General features: G+C 41.0%; 1 protein-coding gene across 1 annotated transcript in view; it reads right to left on the bottom strand.

Annotated features, from left to right (window-relative positions):
* Nucleotides 1–19,421, bottom strand: part of RAB43 (RAB43, member RAS oncogene family) — a 29,841-nt gene extending 10,420 nt beyond the window's left edge. Inside the window, exon 1 of the mRNA XM_074283704.1 lies at nucleotides 19,003–19,421. Coding sequence (XP_074139805.1) covers nucleotides 19,003–19,206 — 204 coding nt within the window. The 5' untranslated portion in view covers nucleotides 19,207–19,421. The remainder of the gene's footprint in view (nucleotides 1–19,002) is intronic.
* Between the last annotated feature and the right edge of the window lie 2,601 nt (nucleotides 19,422–22,022).

Here is a 22,022-nt window from a genome sequence, read left to right as displayed (position 1 = left end):
AGGAAACTTTGGCTCAGTTAACTGAACCTAATAGACATAGAAGCGAGAGCTACGTGACTCAAATCTCTTGGCATTATTCAAGGCTCACTCACTTTTCTCTTTCTATATGCCTAATGATCACCTAGCACAATTACACAGTTTAAAAAGATTAGATCAGTCTCTGGCTGTGTGTAGGGCTGGAAGGAATGATGCAATCTCAACTCTACACTTCATCATTTTCAGTGCTTTTTTCCTCAGGAGATCACGACTCTCTAAGCTAGAGAGTCTCTCCAAACAGATCGGGGAGGACTTGTGGAGAGGCAGAATGCTATAGGGGACAGTGCTGGACCCAGGAAGACTGAATTTCAAATCCCACCTCACTGATTTACTAGCTGTGTAACCCAAGGCAGGCCATTTCAAGTTCCTTCAGCTTCTAGATCTTTGTTTTCATGATGACTAAAGAAAAAGCTCCATTTCAATGCAAAAAAAAGGTTTGAGAATGGAAATATACTACATGTGGTTCCTGTAATGGTTCTATAGGAAAAAAAAAAAAAAATCACATGTAAATAATAAATTATAGCTAACATGTATATGTTTTACATATAGTTCATCCTTTCCTCAGCTCTGGTAGATAGGTGCTATTATACCTATTTTACAGATAAGGAGACTGAGCAGCAAAGGTTAGTGACTTTGCCTAGGTCTACATAGCTGTGTCTAAAGTGGAATTTGAACAATGGTTTTCTTCCTGACTTCAAGTCCAGCTCTTTTTTCTTTTTCTTTTTTTTCCCTGAGGCTGGGGTTAAGTGACTTGCCCAGGGTCACACAGCTAGGAAGTGTTAAGTGTCTGAGACCAGATTTGAATTTGGGTCCTCCTGAATTCAAGGCTGGTGCTCTATCCACTCCGCCACCTAGCTGCCCCTCCAGCTCTTTTTTCTATCAGTAATGCTACCTTATATTCCTGGAAAATTCCAGCTACTTGGAGAGAAACAGTATCAGACCAAGAAGACAAGGTAAGAATTCTTGGTACCACCTAAACTTTCAACCTCCGGTTTTTGTTTGTTTTAATATATATAATATCCCTTAATTACTTGGAATCCTGAATTTTCCTGAAGGGATCTTAGAGCATACAAAATAAAGAACCCATATATGTACAAAAATATTTGTAGTAGCTCTTTTTGTGGAAAAGAATTAGAAATTGAAGGGACGCCCATCAGTTGAGGAATGGCTGAACAACTTGTAGCATATGATTGTGATAGAATACTACTATGCTGTAAGAAATGACAAGGAAAGTGGTTTCAGAAAATACATGGAGACCTAGAAGACACTTTGCACTGATGCAAAGTGAAATGAACAGAACCTGGAGCACATCTTACACACTAATAGCAATACTGTATAACAATCAATTGCAAATGACTTCAGCTATTCTCAGAAATACAATAATTCAAGACAATTTCTAAGGACCCATGGTGAAAAAGTACTGATCACCCAAAAGAGAAATTAATCTGTGCAAGCTATAATTTCTGCCTTTTTTTTTATGTGACTAATATGGAAATGTTTCGCATGATATTTCACATGTACAATTAATATAATATTTTTTGTGTGGGAGGAGTCAAAGGAAAGAATTTGGAATTATGTTAAACATGTGCGAATTCTAGATGTGATAATTCCACAATTATGCTATGCAAGAAAAATCAGATCAAAAAGGGGGAAAAATGAGAAAGAAAACAAAACACAAGTTAAAGTGAATACTATATTGTCATCCCCACTCAATTCCTACAGCCATTTCTCTGGGTACAGATGGTTCTCTTCATCACAAGACCATTACAATTGACCTGACTCAGCTCATTGTTGACAAGAGCCATGTCCATCAGAATTGATCATTGCTGTTGCTGTATACAATGATCTCCTGCTTCTGCTCACTTCACTTAGCATCAGTTCACATAAATCTCTCCAGGCCTTTCAGAAATCATCCTGCTTATTGTTTCTTGATAGAATAATATTATTCCATTACATTCATATATGATAACTGATAGGTATCACTCAATTTCCAGTTCCTTGCCACTAAAAAAAAAAAAAAAAAAAAAAAAAAAAAAGGCATATGTGAGTCCTTTCTCTTTTTTATGATCTCTTTACGATATAGGCCCAGTAGAAACACTGCTGGAACAAAGGGTATTCATAATTTGATAGCCCTTTGGGCATAGGAACTCAAAATTCTAAAAGAAAAGAATGCTTAAAAAAGAAATGACAGTTAAAGAAGCTGAAATCACTAACTCATAAAAGCAGTTTAATTTATTGCAAATAGTAAATATCTGTAATTTAGGTATGATGCCTTAAGGCCCTTTTTTTTTAAATTCAAACCTCAATTTATTAAAAAAAAATTAAATCATTTGCAAATGGTCATATTTATATGACTGCTATCCACTACCCTATCTCTCACCAGCACTATCAGGCCACACAGTCTCTGAGGGGCAGATGGATCACTTAATGTTCTGTAGTATCCCCTAGCTACCTAGCCTATATATTTATTTCCATAAGAGGTATACTCAAAGCTCCCAAGACACACTTTAGTTAAAAGATGTAAATTTAGGATGAATAAAACAAACTACAAAAAAGGAGTAAACTTGGTATCTTGGGTGTAATTAATGCTGAAAATAGAAACCTCAAAGAAAATATGAACAAGGCTAATAGATTTAAGTGCTTCCCGAAAGTTGGGTACAGAAGCATAAAATATTAGCAATGACTGTAGAGGTCACCTTGCCCATTTCACCTGATTTTAAAAGGGGAAACAGGCCCAAAGGGGTAGTAAAATTTACTCATGCTCTCATCCAGGTAGGATCCACAAGACCTAAGTCAAGATCTGAATTCTCTCCACTTCTAAGGCTGACATCAAGGAGCAGAGGCAGGATTTTTCAATCTGACCCAAGGTGTCCTCAGAGACCAAACAAAGCCTGGGCTAAATGGCTTTGGAGGTTGGCCCAGTATGGCTATTTTTGTGTTCTCCCTTAAATATAAACTTCTTAGGGATAGGAGAGATGGTGGACACTGCCATCAAAGCAGTGGGGGATGACTGAAAATCTGGAGACTCCCATTCAAGTTGTAGCTTTAATTCGGCCATTAATTTGTGGTACATTACTCTTGGTTAAATCTTTGCTCAGTTTTACAGATGTTGCAGAAGTTTTTGACCCAGTACCACAGGCTGCTGTAAGAGTAAGTCTGACCCAATGCCCAGTTTGTGACTGCTTTTGTCCAATGCATATTCAGGGCAGGAGGAAAACTGTGGGCTAAGGCACCAAGAATCAGATCTACAAATCTCTGACAGCACTTTAGGATAATGGAAGAGATAAAGAAAGCCAGCAAGAGTCAAAGTAGCAAGAATGTTAATTACCAAGCTTTCCAAGAACTAAACTTGGAAACTAAGTCACAATCATTTCACTATGAGACACTCCCACCATCCACCCCTAAGAGGATGAAAAACAAGGGGAAGGAAAAGAGGAAGTTAATTACTTAGCCACTCCCCTCCTAGCCCAGACCCACAAGATTACCACCACTAAACCACTAGTCAATTACCTACTTAATTAGATCCTCATTCTTATTAGGGCTCTAACTCGATATGAAATCCCAGCCCTCTGATTAAGCAGCAAAACCTGATACTACAGTCTCCCAAGGAGCCCAGGGGAAAGAGGGATCTTTCTAAAGTTTAATGAGACTGATTAGAAAGTGTTTAGGGAGCAGCAGAGAAAGGACCAAAACACAAAAGACAAGTTAGCCCAGAATTATCCTGGGCTGCTGAAAAAAAAAAAAAAAAAAAAAAAAAATCAAGTCCAATCCTTGCCACTTTTCCCTCCATCATTACCCCACTCAGGTGAGCATCCTTCCCAGAAGTCTGTAGTGGTTTCTTTTTACAGCTGTTCCACCTCTCCTCTTGCCTTTGATCCCACACCAATCCCCGTGGTCTCTACCAATCTCTTTCACTCACTCATCATCTCAAATTGAGCACTGATTGCTCTCTCCACCCCTAATTCCATAATACTTTTGCCTCTTCTCCCTTTTTCTAATTGAATTTTCCCTTTCTTCTTAGGAATGGATGAGTGTTTCCTCTTCCTTTGCCCATTAACTCTGTTTAAACAAATTCCTAAACCCTACCAACTGCTCTTGGAAACTCAAGGTTGATTAATCCACACAGTTGATGCCTCAGGCTTCTATCTTTCTGAAATTGTCTCTCACTACCCATCCCCATCTCCAAACAAACTGTGGGATCACATGATAGACTTCAAACTACTTAAAACAACAGCCAAGTCTAAACAGCCACATGGACTCCCCCTCCACACATCCTATTTGAACAGTTCTCTGCTTACGTTATCTAAACAAACCAAGGGAATCAACACGGACTTTGGATTATAAAATTTATCCACCCCCCCTCCTTCCCACACGCAAGCTTGTTTAATAAACTTCCAGCTAGCAAACCAGCCTCTAATTTCTCTGTTCTCTCTCTTTCTCTTTTTTTTTTTTCTCATGCCAAAGCCTCATCTTCAGGATAAAATCCTGGAGCCACTGACATCTGGGAAGGCACTGGGTCAAGCAAAGATGTAAAACCTTCCATCTCAGGGCCTTGATGGAGGCAACCTTGGAAATTGTCCAGCTCACCCCAAGAAGGAGGAAGTTTAATAATACTTGAAGAAGTGAACCAATTGCATTTTCCTCTCTACCTCCCCCTTCAGCAGAAGTTAGTTAGCCAAGAGAGACACAGGAAAGACTTTTGTGGGTCTAGGACACCTTGGGAAGTCTTCAGCTTTAACCTCCAGGCAAATTTGGAATTACAGAGAGTGAACCTCAAGACTGTGGTTTTAGGGCAAAAATAAATATTAAGAGTGTATGAAAGCTGTTCTGAAATATCTGAAAGGCTGTTATATGGAAGAGGAATGATACTTTAATGTTGGTCCGGGAGGAATTAGCGACCAAGACAAGGCAATATAGTAGCTAGGTAGTGCTTCCCGAGTTAAAATCTAGCCTCAGATTCATTTAACTCTTCTTACCTCAGTTTCCTCATCTGTAAAATGAGCTGGAGGAGGAAATGGCAAATCACTCTAGTATCTTTGCCAGAAAATCCCTCAAATGGGGCCACAAAGAATTGGACATGACTGAACAGGGAGGTAGATTTCTTCTTAGTTAAGTAAGAAAGAACTTCCTCATGATTACAGCTGCCTAACAATGGAGCAGGCTGCTTCTTAAGATAATGAGCTTGCCCTCCCTGGAAGTATTCCAAGTAGAGGCTTGAGCACCAGGAGATTGTATGATCAACCCTGTCCAACTTTTTCAACTCAAAATAAGGACACTCCTAGTCATCATTTCTCTTGAAATGTGGTCAGCTGGGTGGCGCAGTGGATAGAGCACCTGCCCTGAAGTCAGGAGAACCTGAGTTCAAGTCTGGTCTCAGATACTTATTATTTCCTAGCTGTGTGGGCAAGTCAACCCCAAGTGCTTCAAAATAAATAATAAAATGTGGTTCTGGGTAGCAGCTAGGTGGTGCAGTAATGATGAGCCTGAGTTATGAACTCCTGAATTCAAATTCAGCTTTAGATAGTAGCCCCATGATGTCTGCCTCAGTTTCCTCAAGTGTAAAAAAACTAGGCAACTGTTTATCAATTGAGTTAGTATTTGTAGAATGCTTACCAAGGCTCCTATCACATTGTCTGACTCGTACCCATTTGGGTTTTTTCGTTTGTTTTTTGGCAAAGATACTGATTTGCCATTTCCTTCTCTGGCTCATTTTACAGATGAGAAACTAGAGGCAAATAGGTTTAAGTGACTTATCCAAGATCTCAGCTAATGGGAGTCTCCAACTCCAAGCCAGGCACTCTACTAACTATACTCCCTAGATACCTTGGCACTTAAGAAATTCCCTTCCTTCTAGGGAGAGGCTGGGATGGTGATTAGAGTCATACAAAGAATATGAGGGTACTATAGTTTGGAGCTTTCAGAAATATTAATTAACAAGCTAATTTAATTATGTTCCCAGAATTTGAATTGAGCTGTCCATAACGCATCTAGGCTATGGAGATTAGCACTCATCTGTTAATAAATGCTTATCTCTTCATTATTTTCTGAACTTGGAATCGAGACAAATTCTATCTCAGACACAGCTGTGTGTCCATCTCTGGGTCTCAGTCTGAATAATAAAATGTGAATTAAATCTCCCTTGCCTCGCAAAAGCCTTTCACCTTATGGCCATACATGTGAGCTAGAACATTATTAAGATACTTTCCCAAAGGCCACAAAGGTAAGGAAGGATTTGAACCAAGCTGATTCTACTGCCTGGGCAAGTCCCTCCACTACCTCCTACTTACCACTGCTGGTGAGTCAGAAAGTGATTTTTCTTTTCTCCTGTGTGCTATCACCATTGGTCAAGGATGACTACAAGGTGTTTGGGCATCTGCTGAAAGGATAGTGTTTCCTATTAAAAAAAAAAACATCCTAAAACAGGGACAAGAGCAGTCAGGCCGAAGAAGCGCTTTCTAGGGATTTCATCATGTCCCCACTGAGTATGATTCTTATTTATTTCTGTATAAAATTATCCTTGCTTATTAGGTTAACAGGACATCATCAGTTCAATTATAGCACTTTGGCTGAGCACCTCCATCTAAACAAGAGGAGGCTTCGGGTGAACCATTTTTCTCTCAGTAAAAGGGACAGTGGAAATTTCCTTGCTTCTCCAAACTAGCAGAGAAACTCAGAAAACTCTGTTCCCAGGACAACCCTTGTGAAAACTGGTCATGCTGACCCAAATAGAAATTGCTATTTTTCATCACCTCCTAGGACAAGATGAATCAGAATTGGGAGTGTCATCTGTGACCCGAGTCTACCCACAACCCTTTTGTGGAAGTCTGTCTGATTTCACTTCTTCAGAGATGGACTTCCAACTAATCAAACCCAAAGAATTAGGTGCATTGTGTGGGCATTATTTGTTCAGCTTCTGATTTAATTAATTGAAGGACAAAAGCTACTGGAATCTGAGGAAACAGGTAGCCAGCCAAAGGTTCTAAAGCTCACCACGTCTATGACTGAGGAGGCCATTCTATCATTAGGGAAAGAGTCGGCAATGTTTTTTAAGGTACTGCCTCCCATTAAAACAGAACCCTCATTCATTTTTCAGTTTGAACTTCTAGGCTCTTTTCTGAATGGATGTTATGAAGGTGGAGAGATTAGAAGAAAGGAACATTTGAAAAAGGGAGATTAGGCAGTTAGGGAGTCGGTGGAGGGAACTTTGGGTCTGCTCCCATAGGTAGTGGAGCTCTTTTTTCCCCTTCTATTTCTTTGTACATTCATTCTTAGGGCAGCATGAGTCAAGGTTTAAAGGCAATTCTTTGGAACATGGAAGAATGGGAGAGGTAGTGGATTTGTAATTAGAAACTCAAATTTGAGTCTTTAGCTTCTGGCCAAGTAATTTATTAATTTTCTTTACTTCAGCCTCATTTCTTCTAGTGGTCAAATAAGGGAGAGAGGAGGAGACAATGTCTTGAAAGTAAGAACTGGTCATTTTTTACAGTTGTAGTCCCATATTTAGCTCAGTGCCTGACACAAAATAGGCACTTAAAATGCTTACTGATTGAAATTTCAACCTGGAAAACCCGATTCTCCTAAAATTTTATTCACCAAGGAATTTCAGGGCCAACATCTCATGGTTAAATATGTGTATTCCTTTGAATAACAGTCTCTAATTAAATAATTAAATTTACTATGTTATCATGACAAATTTGGTAATTGAACAATCATATTGGGTTTCCAATTATTGATGGATAAATAACCCATGATCTCATCTGTAAAATGGGGATAGTAGTACCTACTTCCCAGAGTTATTATGAGAAGCAAAATAAGGTATTTATAAAATGCCTTGCAAACCTCAAATTGCTGCATAAATGTTAGTCATTATTACTACTCCTCCAAAAGAAGACAATTTAGTTGCAGAGGAAAGGGCATTGACTCTTAAATCAGGACCTGAATTCCAAACATACCCCCAATACTTCATCTCTGTAATTCTGGGCAAACGATTAACTCAAATATGGATTTCTTTATGGTAAAGGAAGGATTGGAGTATGGGACATCTAGATCTTATGGCAGTATTTTATTTACTAATCATTAGTTTTTATTAAGCACCTTTGATATTCAAAAATAGTGCTAGAAATTGACATGAGAAGACAAAATAAAATAGTTCTTGCCCTGTATTCTTCCTGAATTCTCTGTATTCTTCAGAAGTCCTAAATATTCCCAGTATATAACACAATAACACAGTACTATTCAGAGATACTGAGAAGCAGAGCTAGGGGTGCATACCACCATGATAAATGCCTTGTGCAAATGAAAGAGTCAATGTGGTGGAGGGGGAGGAGACAGTTAACAGTTACAATTAAGTTTCTGCCTCAGTTTCCTCATTTGTAAAATGGGAATAATTATGAACTTCTTCCAGAATTGTGAGGAACAAATGAGATATTTGCAAAATGCTATTTAAAAGGTCCCATATTAGAGACTAGTCTCTAATTGCTCATCTTTGTCTTACCTAGTATAGGGTTTCATACAGGATTTCTAGCTCAACTCTCATTTTACATGTATAGAGAAAGAACTTAAGATTGGAGCAGGGAATTCACTCGCCAAAGTCCTAGAGCAAAAAGTAGGATTTGAATCTAGGTCTTTGAAAGTTCAAATTCAAAGTCTACTAAATGTATAAACATTTCTTTGAATTGCATATCTATTTCCAAAGAGACTGAGCCAATTTGCAAAATGAAACAGAAAACAGGAAAAAAAAAAAAAAAAAGAAAGAAAGAAATGAGAATGGAAAATGATGACAAAATTAAAAAGAAGCCAAAACCCACAGAAGTACAGAGTGATACTAAGCTGTTGAGCAAAGAGTTTAGTCCCTTCACCCATGGAAATTAAAGCAAAAATACAGTTCAAAATATATATACATATTCACTCAACTGGGGAGCCAAACATTTTCCTCTGGCACTGAATGAATGAACGTCTATTGATGCTGTCAAAGATCCAATGTTATCTAACATAAGGTGATTCAATTATAATATTATTCTTAAAGCTTATTTGTGTTGCCATACACCTTAAAGGGCAGCTAGGTGTCCCAACGAATAGAGAGCCTGAACTGAAATCAAGTCAACTCAGACCAAATCACACTAGCTGTATGATCCTGGGCAAAGCACTTAACCTTGTTTGCCTCAGTTTCCTCATCTATAAAATGAGCTGGCAAAAGAAATAGCAAGTTACTCCAACATATCTGCCAAGAAAACCCTAAATGACAATGACTTGGACATGACTGAAAACAAATGAACAATTTTAGGAATTCTGGGTTGTAGGGAGAGCACTCCTGTCAATTCCCCTAAAAGATACCAGTCATATTGAAAGCTAAACGAGACTCTAAAAGGCAATTTTAAACAAATTTCCTTTTTAATTCGTATATAAAGAATTTTTAAAAGTCACATCCTAGACTTTTAGTACCAGATTCTCTAGTTATTCCAGAAGAAAAGGGACTATCATTCCCCAAAGACTTCAGTAGGGCCCAGACATCGCACCAGCTAGTCTTGGACCAGTCCAGCCAAGTTGAGAGGATTACTAAGGCTATAAGTTGATGATGAATTTTTTTGGCCCACAACCCTCAAAGACCATCTGTTAAGATGCGAAGCTCATCGGATCACAGATTTAGATCTGGGAGGGGACTTAGAGGCCATTCTCTCTTCCATAGACCCCCTACTTCAAATTTCCTAAATTCAGAAGGGTTAGGAAGCTTGGTTATCACAGGCAGGTCACATACTAACAAAACCACAGATTCTTACTCTGTCAAGACCTTAACAGAATATAATTCTAAATACATGTTGGCTTATAGCTTGGGCAGGTCCCTGGAACCCTGAAATCTTGGGAAGCTAAACTCTTGTTTCAGCAATGATGTTATCCAAATGCTGCTTACAATTTGTCTCCTTTTTAGGCATTCAAGTTAGAGGCCAGGTGATGTTAGAAATGCAAGGATCGCACATCATTTTCAACTACAAATATCATCAGCAAATTTGTTTTCAATAAGGGAAAAACTTCATTTCCAGAGGAGCTCAATGCCTTCTGGCTGTTAAAAACAAAACAAAACAACAACAACATACACACACACTCAAAAGATATGCTTGACCTGATTTGCCATAAATGAGATTTAAAAATTCTTAATGTAGGAGCCCTTACCCTCTCCTGCCCATCCAGGGCATGTGCAGATCATCTTTGGGAGACCATCTGGACCTCTGGGCAGCCAGTTTTCTGATTCAATGCTAGGAATCCACCAATTGGCAGCCTCTCTTGAATAGAGCTGTTTAGGTGACAACAAGGATCTCCAAGGCACTAAAAAGTTGGCCAACTTGTCTGTGGTCACACATCTGGTGTGAGAAGGGCTTAACCCAGCTATTCCTGACTCCAATGTTCTCGGCACTACCCTGCCTTTCACTCTATGAAATGTAAAAAGTTAAATCTCATTTCCTGAAAAATACCATCTCACACTAAATAAAAATGTTATAAATAAAATGCATTTCAATCTTGCCTGTTTCACTGCTATGAATTTTTGCCAATTCTCTTGTTCTGCAATTGTTTGTTTAATAGTGTTTTTTTTTGGTTTGTTTTTGGATGAAGAAAAATTTATAAAACAGGATTTTGTAAAAATAAAAATTTGGGGCAGGTGATTAGACTTGGAAAACAACAAGATGGGATTCAAAAAAATCCCACTTCATATAATTACTAGGAGGTATGACCAGAATCACTACAAGCTTCAATTTTCTTTTAAAATGGAGATAATTACAGCATAAATCATGAGGACCAAATGAAATGATTTGTATAAAGCATTTTGCAAACAAAGTCTATGCAAAAACAGTAACAATCGGTAGAAATGTTGTCTCATTTGATCCTCTCTAACAAGCCTGGGAGGGCAGTGGAAGCACCTGAGTACAAATCCATCCTCAAACACTTACTAGCTGAGCAAATCACTTAACCTAGGTGTCCCAAAGCCTGAAATGAAATCACAAAGTCAACTCAGGCCAAATCTAGACACTAGTTGTGTGATCCTGGGCAAGGCACTTAACCTAGTTTGTCCGTTTCCTCATCTGTAAAATGAGCTGAAAGAAATGGCAAACCACTCATGGTATCTTTGCCAAGAATACCCTCAATGGAGTCACAAAATTTGGACAAGACTAGAAAAACGCAGGGAAGTAGCTGTTATTATTAATCTATTTTACTGCTAAGGAAATGAAGGCTGAGATTAAGCCAGTTACCCAGGACCCCCAGGAGGCAGGATCTGCAAGTCAGGTTTCCCTGACTCCAGGTGCCCTAACCAAACTCTCCTGTCTGTGAAAAAGAATTTCCTGAGACATGTATGGCTGCCTTATTCAGGGTCACCAGCTGGCAACTGCTCAATCTTCTCAGATAAACTTAAGCATTTGGCCATATTATGTTTGCATATAACCATTAACAAATATCTTATATGTTCGGCAGGACCTCTTTAAAAGTGTGCTAGGAGGTGAAATGGAGAATACCTACAAAAATAAATTTTCCAGATTAACAGAAGAGGAAATAAATAAAAGTCCCATTTTAGAATTGTACTAGTAAGTGAAATGGAGGAAAACCTACAAAAATAGATTGCCCAGATTAGGAAATAAATAAAATAGTCGTATTTTAAAACTCTGCTAGTAGCTCTTGGCTCTGGTTGTCCTAGTACTTAAGAGTAATAACAACGTTTGAGTTTACTTCAGCCTGGTCATTTCCCCAATGGATCTTGGGAGGCACTGGAGGGGACTGAAGAAGCAATGTGAGACAGGATTCTTTGGGGCCTGAATTTGAAAAAAAAAAAAAAAAATGCACCATCAACAAAGTTCCCTTCAGATCATCTCATTTTCTGATCCTGGTCTCAGACAGGCTTTGAAGGACTTAAAAGGTTCCCGCTGTGAGGGCACTGATAATATGCCATTAATCTGGTGTAATTACGGCCTAAACACTGTGGGGGCTAATAAAATGTTATTGTTCTGAACTGTGAGTTTCCTCTACTTAGGGGAACTAGTTGTGTGACCCTGGGCAAATCACTTCATCATTTGCCTCGGTTTCCTCATCTGCAAAATGAGCTGTTGAAGGAAATGGCAAACCACTGGTTATGTCTGCCCCAAACACCCCAAATGGGGTCATGGAGAAGAACATGATTAAGAAGATTACTAAGGAATTTGGGGGGGGAGGTGAAAACTGCTCATCTGATAGTAATGAGTCATGAGTTATATGGGGCCTTAAAATTAAGTGACCAGGAGCCTTTTTGTAATGGCAAGAGACCTGGAAACTGAATGCTCATCAGCTGGAGAATGGCTGAGTAAGTTATGGTATATGGATGTAATGGAATATTGTTGTTCTATCCTCTATCAGGAGGATGATTTCAGAGAGGCCTGGAGAAATTACGGGAACTGATGCCGAGTGAAATGAGCAGAACCAGCAGATCATTATACATTGCTATAAGATTATATGATGCACCTGGCTCTTTTCAATAGTCAAGAGATTTAGGCCAGTTCCAATGGTCTTATGATGGAGAGAGCCATCTGTACCCTGACAGGTCTGTGGGAACTGAGTGTGGATCACAACACTGTATTTGTTAATAAGCAAAGGAACGGGTAGTTTGTGCTACAGTGGAGATTCCCCCTCTCCCCCCCTGTAATCTTAAATTCAAATCTGGCTTAATAAATTTACTAGCTGCAAGAGCCAGAAGACACATATTTTGCCTTCATTTCCTCAAATGGGACAATAGGGGCAGCTAGGTGGCGCAGTGGATAGAGCATCAGTTCTGAATTCAGGAGGACCTGAGTTCAAATATGGTCTCAGACACTTAACACTTCTTAGCTGTGTGACCCTGGGCAAGTCACTTAATCCCAGCCTCAGGGAAAAAACAAACGTGACAATGATAGCAGCTATATATAATGCAGGGTTGCTTGAGGATCAAATGAGATTATTTATAAAAAAGCACAGTACCTGGTACAGAGTGGGTTCTTATTTATAGTCTATTTTATACATCTATTCCTTTCCATACCCCATCCCACCCCACCTCCAAGTCAAATTCCATCCATGAATCCTCAGAAATCCTCACTCAGCATATCTATACACAAATCTCTAAAAGCCTAAATCCAATAAAAGGTCCTGATCAAAATTACACCATAAAATCAAAGATCTGGTGGGAGCTATCAAGTATAGACACTCTGCTGGACTTGGTAAACTCAGTGCAGATTGCTATCTGCAACATAAACCAGGGGTCCTTAAATTGGAGTCATCAACTCCTTGAACCTATCTGAGAATGCTTATTTAATGTTTTTAAATGCATAAAACAAAAATACTTGAATTGTAAAGAAAACCAATTATTTTGGAAATGCCATTTTAAAATCATTTTTACCAACAAGATCAGACTAGGAAAGAAAAATTGTATGGGTTTACTAAGAAGCAAAATGAGTTATGTAATAGAAAGGATTCAAACCTAAATTATTCATTACCCCACACTTTTTCCTAGTTTATATATTGTGGATTAATAGAGTTAAAACAAAGTAAAAAAAGAAGTGACAAACACATAAATACACATACATATACACAGGTATTCATACAGACACACTTGTATAGCCAATAGTAAAGTAGTATTACTGAGATTTTACTTAGACATTTATGGAGTGATTTAATAGTTCACAAAGCATATTTCCCAGAATAACCCGAGTACCAGTGAACGAAACATGCTCATTCACAGAAACTGAGGCCACTGGAATGACTTAAGAGAAAGGTAGACTGAAAGTGGCTAAAATACTTCAAGCCAGGGTCCTACCCATTTCTGTTGTTTAACAATGGAATCAGTGATTTGTAATTTAGATACACAGAGGCATTTGGAATAAGTGTGTCTTGGGTGAAAGTATAAAATTTTAAAAAAGGAAAAATAAAGTAAGGAATCTCTCCTATGAAATTGGATTTTTTTTTTTTTTTCTATCTAAAGACATGGAAAAGTTCAGATTTGGCTACTTACCTGTCATTTGATTCTTAGGTTAATCATTTAAAATACAAGCCTCAGTTTTCTTACCTACAAAATGGGTTTCAAACATGTAATTACCTATTATGAGAAAAGCACTTTTGTATTGCTTCCAGCGAGGTTTTCAAAGGCTTTCAAACACCATTCTCTGTTTATGGATGTTCTTTTAAGTAGCTTAAAATCACTGCATTAACTATTCCCTAAATGGAATAACAATTATGCCTGAGAATTATTAAGTCCAGCACTCAGTGCAGTGTCTGGCACATAATGGATACATTGAAATGAATATGTAGACTATCAATCTTCATAAGGGATTGCTTTTCTTGCCTTTTCAATGAGTTAAGGATAGAGAATTGGGAATTGAAAACAAAACTGAATTATTGTAGGGGGGAGACTGAATATGCTTTAAATGGATTGGTTTGAATTTAAATCCATTCAAGATCTGGATTTCATAGATTTGTCATTATCCAACACTGTCCAATAGGTCACTCATTTTCAATGAAGCAGACTAAATGACAGGAAGACCTTGGGTAACTGCCCATCATTTCTCCTGCCTGGCTGGGCATGCATATCAAATGTTTCGTTTTCCCTTACCATGTGCCCCAAAGCATGGTTTATTTTGCAGATGAGGCAGACAATTAAATGGTTTTTGTTAGCCAGCCCACATCGCCCTCGAATTTTCCTCTTACCTAATATGTATATTTTCTAACATCTTATTCAAGTCAAGACAAACCCCAATCAGAATTTCATAATAAATGGAAATGTCACAACAAAACAGGCAGTACTGCAGTAAGGCAGGACTACCAATTTTAAAAATCTACACAAGATCTTTGACCTAACATCCCCTTCCCCCCTTTAAAGAGTCTTAACAGATGATAAAAATGGGGCAAACATTTCAGCACAGGAAGAGCTTTGGAGTGAATATCCCCTTTAAAACTAAAGGCCTCCTCAGAAAGAGATACATGACAAAATTTCCCCAAAAATGTTAAGTTAATTTTGTTAACTTGAGGTTGGGGAAGTAGGGGTTATTATGATCTACAAGATTCTTCCTTTGATGTATTAGATGTTTGTCTTTGTGCATTCAGAAAATATTTTATACTATAGCCTTCTGCTCTTGCAGATAACAGGTCAAGTAGCAGCCTGGGGGATTTAGAACTCGTTTGCATTAGAGGGGGATGACCTGATTCTCCCACAATGCACCTCGAGGAAGCAAACTCACAATTCACCCTAGCACATGAGTGTTTTCTGCCAAATCAAATTTAAGCAGTCTTTGGATTCCTTTTCTATGGGGCCAAAACTAGCGGATTCTACCTATAGGAAGTTGGAGGCTGATCTACTATAACTTAGATTGCATTTGTATCCAGCATTTTATTCACTTGCCACAATTCCCAGGAATATTTCAAGTTCCCCACCTTTTCAACTTTTGATGAAAAGCTTTCTTATTTAAATCTATTTTCCTGACTTCTAAAAAACAATTATTTTTTCCAGTTACATATAGAAAAAAATTTTGGTCACTCATGTTACATTCAGTTCTTTGCATATTTCCCTATAAATCATGTTGGGAAAACTGCTAGAGAAAAAAAATGAACATAATATGTGTTGATTTACATTCAATCTCCATAGTTTTATCTATATTCCTTTCCTGATTTTTAAAATGGAAAGTGAAAATAACTAAAAATAGGATAAATTGAAGCTGGATAAGACTTCAAAGATAATCTTGTCCAACCCTCATTTAATATTTGGCCTGCAAGTAAGTCAGGTGACATGCCAAGTTATAATCTAGTTAAGTCACCAAGCTAGAACTTTAACACACCTATTCTGATTTCTGGTCTAAGTTTAAAGGTTGTTGGTTCGGAATCTTGGAATTTACCATGTCTCAGAGTCACTGATTGCCAACAGGAAGGTTTATTGTAAAAGGTCAAGGAAGCATGGAATACCATGCAGAAGGTGTGCTGACCCAAGGACATAGGCCAGGAATGTTTTGTTTTGTTTTTTTAAATTTTAAATTCTGACTTTTTCTTGTGAATTGGTTCCTTCTCCCAAAAGTCAAGAGGAGAGAATAGAAAATTTGGTTCACTTGAGGACTGCGGTTGCCATTATAGAACACTGTTTAGGTCCAGAGTTCCACACAAAATTTTTATGATGAAAAATAAGAGAATTAGTTAGATTGCCAGTCTAAGGCTCTTCCTATTATACTCTCCATTCCAGTTAATTCAGGTGGTCTTGGGCAGGTAAGTCAATCTCCTCACATCTCTAGGCCTCTTATTTTTTCATGTATAAAATATGGAGATCGTTGAAATCAAGACTGTTGCTTTGGTTACTAAGAGTTAAGTGACATGGCCAGGGTCACACTTCCAATGTCTCAGGCAAGACTTTCACTTAATATCTTAATATAACCAGTGTAATGTTACAAAGAAGAGTATGAGGAATATAAAGAAACTTGGACTATAGATGAGCAAATGGGGGAGGAGTCTAGAGCTCACAGGTCAGGATTGGATTTCAAAATCCAGGGTTCTTTCCACTGGGAAACTCTAGGTAATCATAATAGAAAGAATGAGTGAGATAAAACTTAATGGAGAAATGTCACAACGAATGGCAAAAGACCTTAGCTATTCCCCAGTGATCTAGGTTTTTCTTAGGCTATCCACAGGTACCTTAAAAGACCATTTCAAAACAGAAATAACTAACCACTTACCTTACATTAACTTGTGCTCTGGGGCATACATAGTACACTAAGAACTCCCCTCTTAAGTACAGGTTGTTATCACTGACAGGTAAACAGGCACATCCTGCCAGATCCCAACCAACCACAAATGTGGTATACAGTCTCATGAGGTCACTTCAGATGCTTGCTGAGCAGGCAGTCTGGGAGATGGAAACCACCACCACTATTTATACCTGTATTTTTAACACACTTCCCTTCACTCCTCCCCCCCTCCACCAGCTGGCATTATGCACAAAAATATCCACCTACCCCAAAGCACCGCCCCCTCCCACACCCACATCCAAAACACCTGGATCGGCCACCTGTTCCAAAGAGGAAAGTCACAGATCACTTCTTAAAGTTACTCAGCATTTTTCCATAGCTACCCCCCTTAACTAAACACACTTAGAAAAATAAGGAGATTGTGGATTCCTTGAAACAAGAACAGTATCTTCTATTTTTTTTGTGTGTGACTTGTACTAATGTTCCTAACATTATGGTCACAAAAATACTATTGACTTACATGTTTTATCAAAGTTTCTATAAGGAAGAGGGAAGGCAGATATTATCTTCACTTTTTCCCAGAAACAAAAACAGAGCTTAGTACTCTGACCAAGGTCAACAATGAACTAAGACATTAACCAAACTAGCAAGGTTCTGCTTTTAGATGGCCCATTCAGATAAAGAGTTGTTTAATCAATTAAACAATAAACATTTGTGAAGCACCTATTCTCTCCCAGGTGCTGGGAATACAAAAGGACCTCTTAGAGCCTCAGTTTCTTAATCCATCAAAAGGAGAGAGTAATGGGCCTACAGGTCTCAAAAAGCCAAATGTGTACATTAACAGAAAAGTACTTTGCAAAACTGGAAAGCCCCAAGCCAATGTAAAATGTTACAGGGAGGCCCAAATTACTTCCACTTCTGCCCTGAGTTATCTGGGTTATTTTCTGACTTTACTTTGAGGGCACTTGGCTATCTGCTTCTGGCCTAGAACCCAAGAAGTAGCACAAAATAGTTACAGAGATTTTAATAATTGGTCACAAACATGTTTAAACGAAGGCTTTTTCCTCTCACAGTAGGAAGACAGTTTCTATTTAGTCTAACCTCTATTTCACAGGTGAGGAAACTATTAGGAAGGGTTGTGTACAGTCCAAGGTCACACAAGGGGTATAGGAGCTCTAAGTACAGCCCTTTCCACTGCTCTAAACTACCCTGTTTAGGTTATATTGCTAAATTTCATTCTCATCCTTCAGAGATTTCCAGATTTTTCCCTCTATGTAAAATCCCTGAGCAGCTGCACTAGGGTCAGTGTTTACGAGACCTGCCCACCCTCTAGTCCCTCTAGGACTCCAGGGGGGCCAAAGGGTGGGGAGGGTGTGGACTTCCTTACTGCACTTCCACCACCTATAGCCCGAAGCAGCTTCTGTCAAGGTCCCAGACAGGGCGGCCAGCTTGCCAGCAAAGTTTCTATCCCTAGGCAGATTTCGTGACCGAGTTTATTTCCAGCTCACCCCTCATCCTGTGAAAAGCACCCCTCCTTCCTTTTTGGACCGAGTGAAAAGGGTGGGAGGGAGAGGAAGGCTGGGGATTTTATTCTGGGTAAGTTTCCTAGTTTCGGAGATCCGGCCAGCTCCCAGCGGTCCAGGGAACACCAAGGAAGAAACAGACAGGTCAGCGACGAATGGAGAGCAAACTCCAAATTAACCTCAAGACGCAAGCTTGCAGTGACAAGAGGGTGGAGGAGGGGGTGGCCGAGCGCAGCCAAACAGAATTGGAAAGTTAACATTCTAGGAGAGTCTTGACTATAACAAAGAACACTGGAAAATCTCTCAGTTACCACCTCGAAATGAAACCTACACTTCAGCCCAACTTTTTTCAGCCCTTTCCCCTTCGGGGGAGAAAAGTTAGGGCAAAGGGACCCAGCAGCATCGGAACCGCTGGTCAAGGCCTAGGGCAGGTTCAGGTCAAGAGGTGGGAAGGGAACAGAGAGGTCCTCGGGGGAGCAGGAGGCACAGCCCTGCCCCCGCTTTCCATCCCCGATCCCCAGAGCACCAGGGGTGTTTTAACCCCTTCCCCCTCCCCGAAGGCCAGGCTCGCTCTCGAGGATTGGGGACAGGAGAGAAAGCTCCTGGGCTACCAGAAACTCGCTCCTCCCAGCCCAGGCCAAGCTCCACGGGCTCTCCGGAGTCCGGGTACACTGTCCCTTCCAGGGGCAGCAAACTGCGTCCCAGCCTCCCCACCCGACCTAGCTGGCCGGCCCCACCTTGACTCGCTTTCCCTGAATCTCCAGCGTCTTCATGGTGAAATCCACACCGATGGTGCTGCCCTGGCGCTCCGAGAAATTGCCCGTCTTGAAGCGCTGAACCACGCACGTCTTGCCCACGCTCGCGTCCCCCACCAGCACCAGCTTGAACAGGAAATCGTACTGCTCGTCCGGCTCCCCCGGGCCCGGCCCCGGCCCCGACATGGCCCCGGCCCCGTGGGGACGGGAGGACACGCAGGCGGCGGAGGAGAGAGCAGGAAGGCCACGGTCTCCGCGCAAAGACAGCGCCCGGCCGGTCCTTTCCGCTGCTTTCTCTCTTTCTGCTCCTCCTCCCTACGACGTGGAGCAGTCGCTGCTTAGGCTGCCGCCGCCGCCGCTGCACCTGCGGAACAGACACCACGGAACTGCCGCCCCGCTGCCAGGATCGGCCCCTAGTCCAGCCCGGCCCCGAGAGTACCGCCTTCTGCCCGCCCCGTCTCCAGTCCGGCCCCTCCACACCGCCCCTTCGGCAGCCCGGCCCACAGCAGCGCCGGCTCCTCAGTCCGGGTTCGGAGCTTCATCCCTGCCCCCGCCCCCTTCTCCTCCCCTGCTGAACACCTCCCCCATCCCCTCCGGACCCAGCCTCAGTCCAGCCCTCGGCCCCGCCCCTAGCCCAAGTCCGGCTCCCCCCAATCCCAGCCCCACCCCCACAATTCTACTTTCCCTCGCTAATCTGGTCCTTGTACGCTGCGCGGCGCCCAGCATCACCTCTCCCCACTCGGAGTCCTCCCGCTCAGTTTCCCCGCCTCCCACCGGCCAGATCTGCTGGACTCTCCCTCCTCTGGCTGGGCAGTACCCCACCCTAGTCGAGTCCCGGCCCCTCGGTCCTACTCTCACTACCCTCTAGTCCCCTCCCTAATCCGACCCGTCTGCCCCTCCCCCTGCCCGGCCCAGCCCCTTAGCCCCGCCTACATCATTCGCTTCCCAGCGTCGGGCGGCGTAGTACGGTCCCCAGTGAGCCCCGGCCGAGTCCGGCCCCGGCCCCTCACCCCACTGTTCTGCTGTTCCCTTTCCTATTCCACCGGACTCCAACCCACCTTCACCCTTCCCTGCCAGTCCTCTGCACTAAGAGGAGCCTTCTGCATCAGCCTCCCCCCACAGTCCCTTGCTCACTCTGGCCCCGCCGCTCCGCCCACTGTTCTCGGCCCCTTGGGTCCAGCCTTTGCTGACGCGCCCCTCTCCCTCCCTCTTTTCCTGTCTCTAGGGGACCTCAGCTATAGCCGAAGAGTCCGGGGTTTTCTGCTAGCTGCTGAGAACTTTAGCTTGATCTGGGTCGTGTAAAGTTAAGCCTAGGTTTCTGGGCCCAGCTAGGGCCATCCGAACTACAGTAATCATATGTTAGGAGAGACCTTAGACATCATTCGGTTCCTCCGTCCTCCCTCCCCCCCCCCCCCCAGAAAATCGAGGCCCAGAAAGGAGGAGGAGGCTATTTGTCTAAAGCCATATAGCTGACCCAGGTCAGTGCTCAAATCTTTGATCTCCGCAATCTGTTCTTAACTCTTAAACCCAAACTGCCTGCCAAAATCCCAAGTTTGAACAAAAATCTAAGAATCACAGAAGACTGTGACGGTTTGGAGGGCAAAACATCCCTCCAGGTATGAATATAGGTGAACTATAATTATTACAAGTCAAGTAAACTAGTATGAAGTGCTTCCTGTGTGTCGATCCACCTTCCTTCAGCAATGTCAGGGACTATTTGTGTCTGACCTGTGGCAGAGCACTCAGTGCTCTAATTAGCCTGAATAGTCACATTTGGACACACTGTAACTGGGCTTTAACATAATGATATCATTTTGGTCCTCTTCCAGAACGAGGGACAGCAACCTCTGGCAATACTAAGTAAAAACAGCCCCTGCCCTCAGCTAGCTCTCCTTCTATTGCAAATATTAGTCATGGAAACAACCCCAAATGCACACTTTTTCTGCCTTCATAATCAATCAGCATTAAGTTAAATTTAAAGTTATCTTCCATATGATTTTAGAAACAATCCAAAAGATTTACATCTTTCTACTATAAGACTGAGAACTTCATGTTTTGTCTTAATAATAATGATGATGATAATGATGTCTAGTGTTTATCACAGTGTCTTGTACATAATCAGTATTTAGCAAATATTCGTTTAATGGATGGATACTTAATTTCTGGGGCTTCAGTACACTGGAGTTTTTCCGAACACTGCCCATTTGGTGATGACCCCAACCCTTAGCTAGAAATTGCTCCCTACCTCAATTATTTATCTTTATGTGCCTTGTAACTGTTCCTGGTGCTCATTAGTACAACATTCTTTGTATTAGTACAACAACTTTATAGATTATAAAGTCAACAAAAAAGTATGAGTCCATGTTACTTACAATCCTGAGTCTGCCTGTGGTCCTTTCCCAAGGAATTCCTGATCTTACAAAATATTATTTAAGAGGTTATGACCTTGACCTTGAAAGAAGCAATGACCTTGAAATCATTGAGCTTACTGAGTTTTCCACTTTAGGTACTGAGTAAACTGATCTGTGGATGTGCATAATGTGGAGGTAATTTATTTCAAAAGACAAACAGAAGCCACCAGTAATTCTTTAGATTTATTGACTCACATCTGAGGTTATATTCGAATGTTGAATAACAAAAGGTCTAATTGCTCAGGAATGATTAGACCTTTCTCCCTTCTTAGTGGAAAAGAAAATAATGATCTATTTGTAAATTATTGTACACTCTGAAGAAAACCTCACTGGAGGCAAGCAGTAAAGGATCGATTTTCCAAGCAACTGGGAGAGGAATGTGTGGTACGGAAATGGTGAGGGGTCACCATTTAATAAAAAAAGCTGGAGAGAGCTCTAGAGTAAAGCAAAGTTTATTTTACATTCTCTCTAGGAGAAGGGCGTCCCACCCTTCGAGCAGACAATTGAAGAGAGGAAGCACCTCCTGTGGGCAGGACAGCCCCTTTAATCCCTAATGCAAACACCCCCCTCCCAGCACTGACCCTCATCCTC

The sequence above is a fragment of the Sminthopsis crassicaudata genome, chromosome 1, assembly GCF_048593235.1.
Source record: "Sminthopsis crassicaudata isolate SCR6 chromosome 1, ASM4859323v1, whole genome shotgun sequence".
Lineage (NCBI taxonomy): Eukaryota > Metazoa > Chordata > Mammalia > Dasyuromorphia > Dasyuridae > Sminthopsis > Sminthopsis crassicaudata.
Note: the sequence above shows the minus strand (reverse complement) of the source record. Positions and strands in the feature narration are given on the sequence as shown.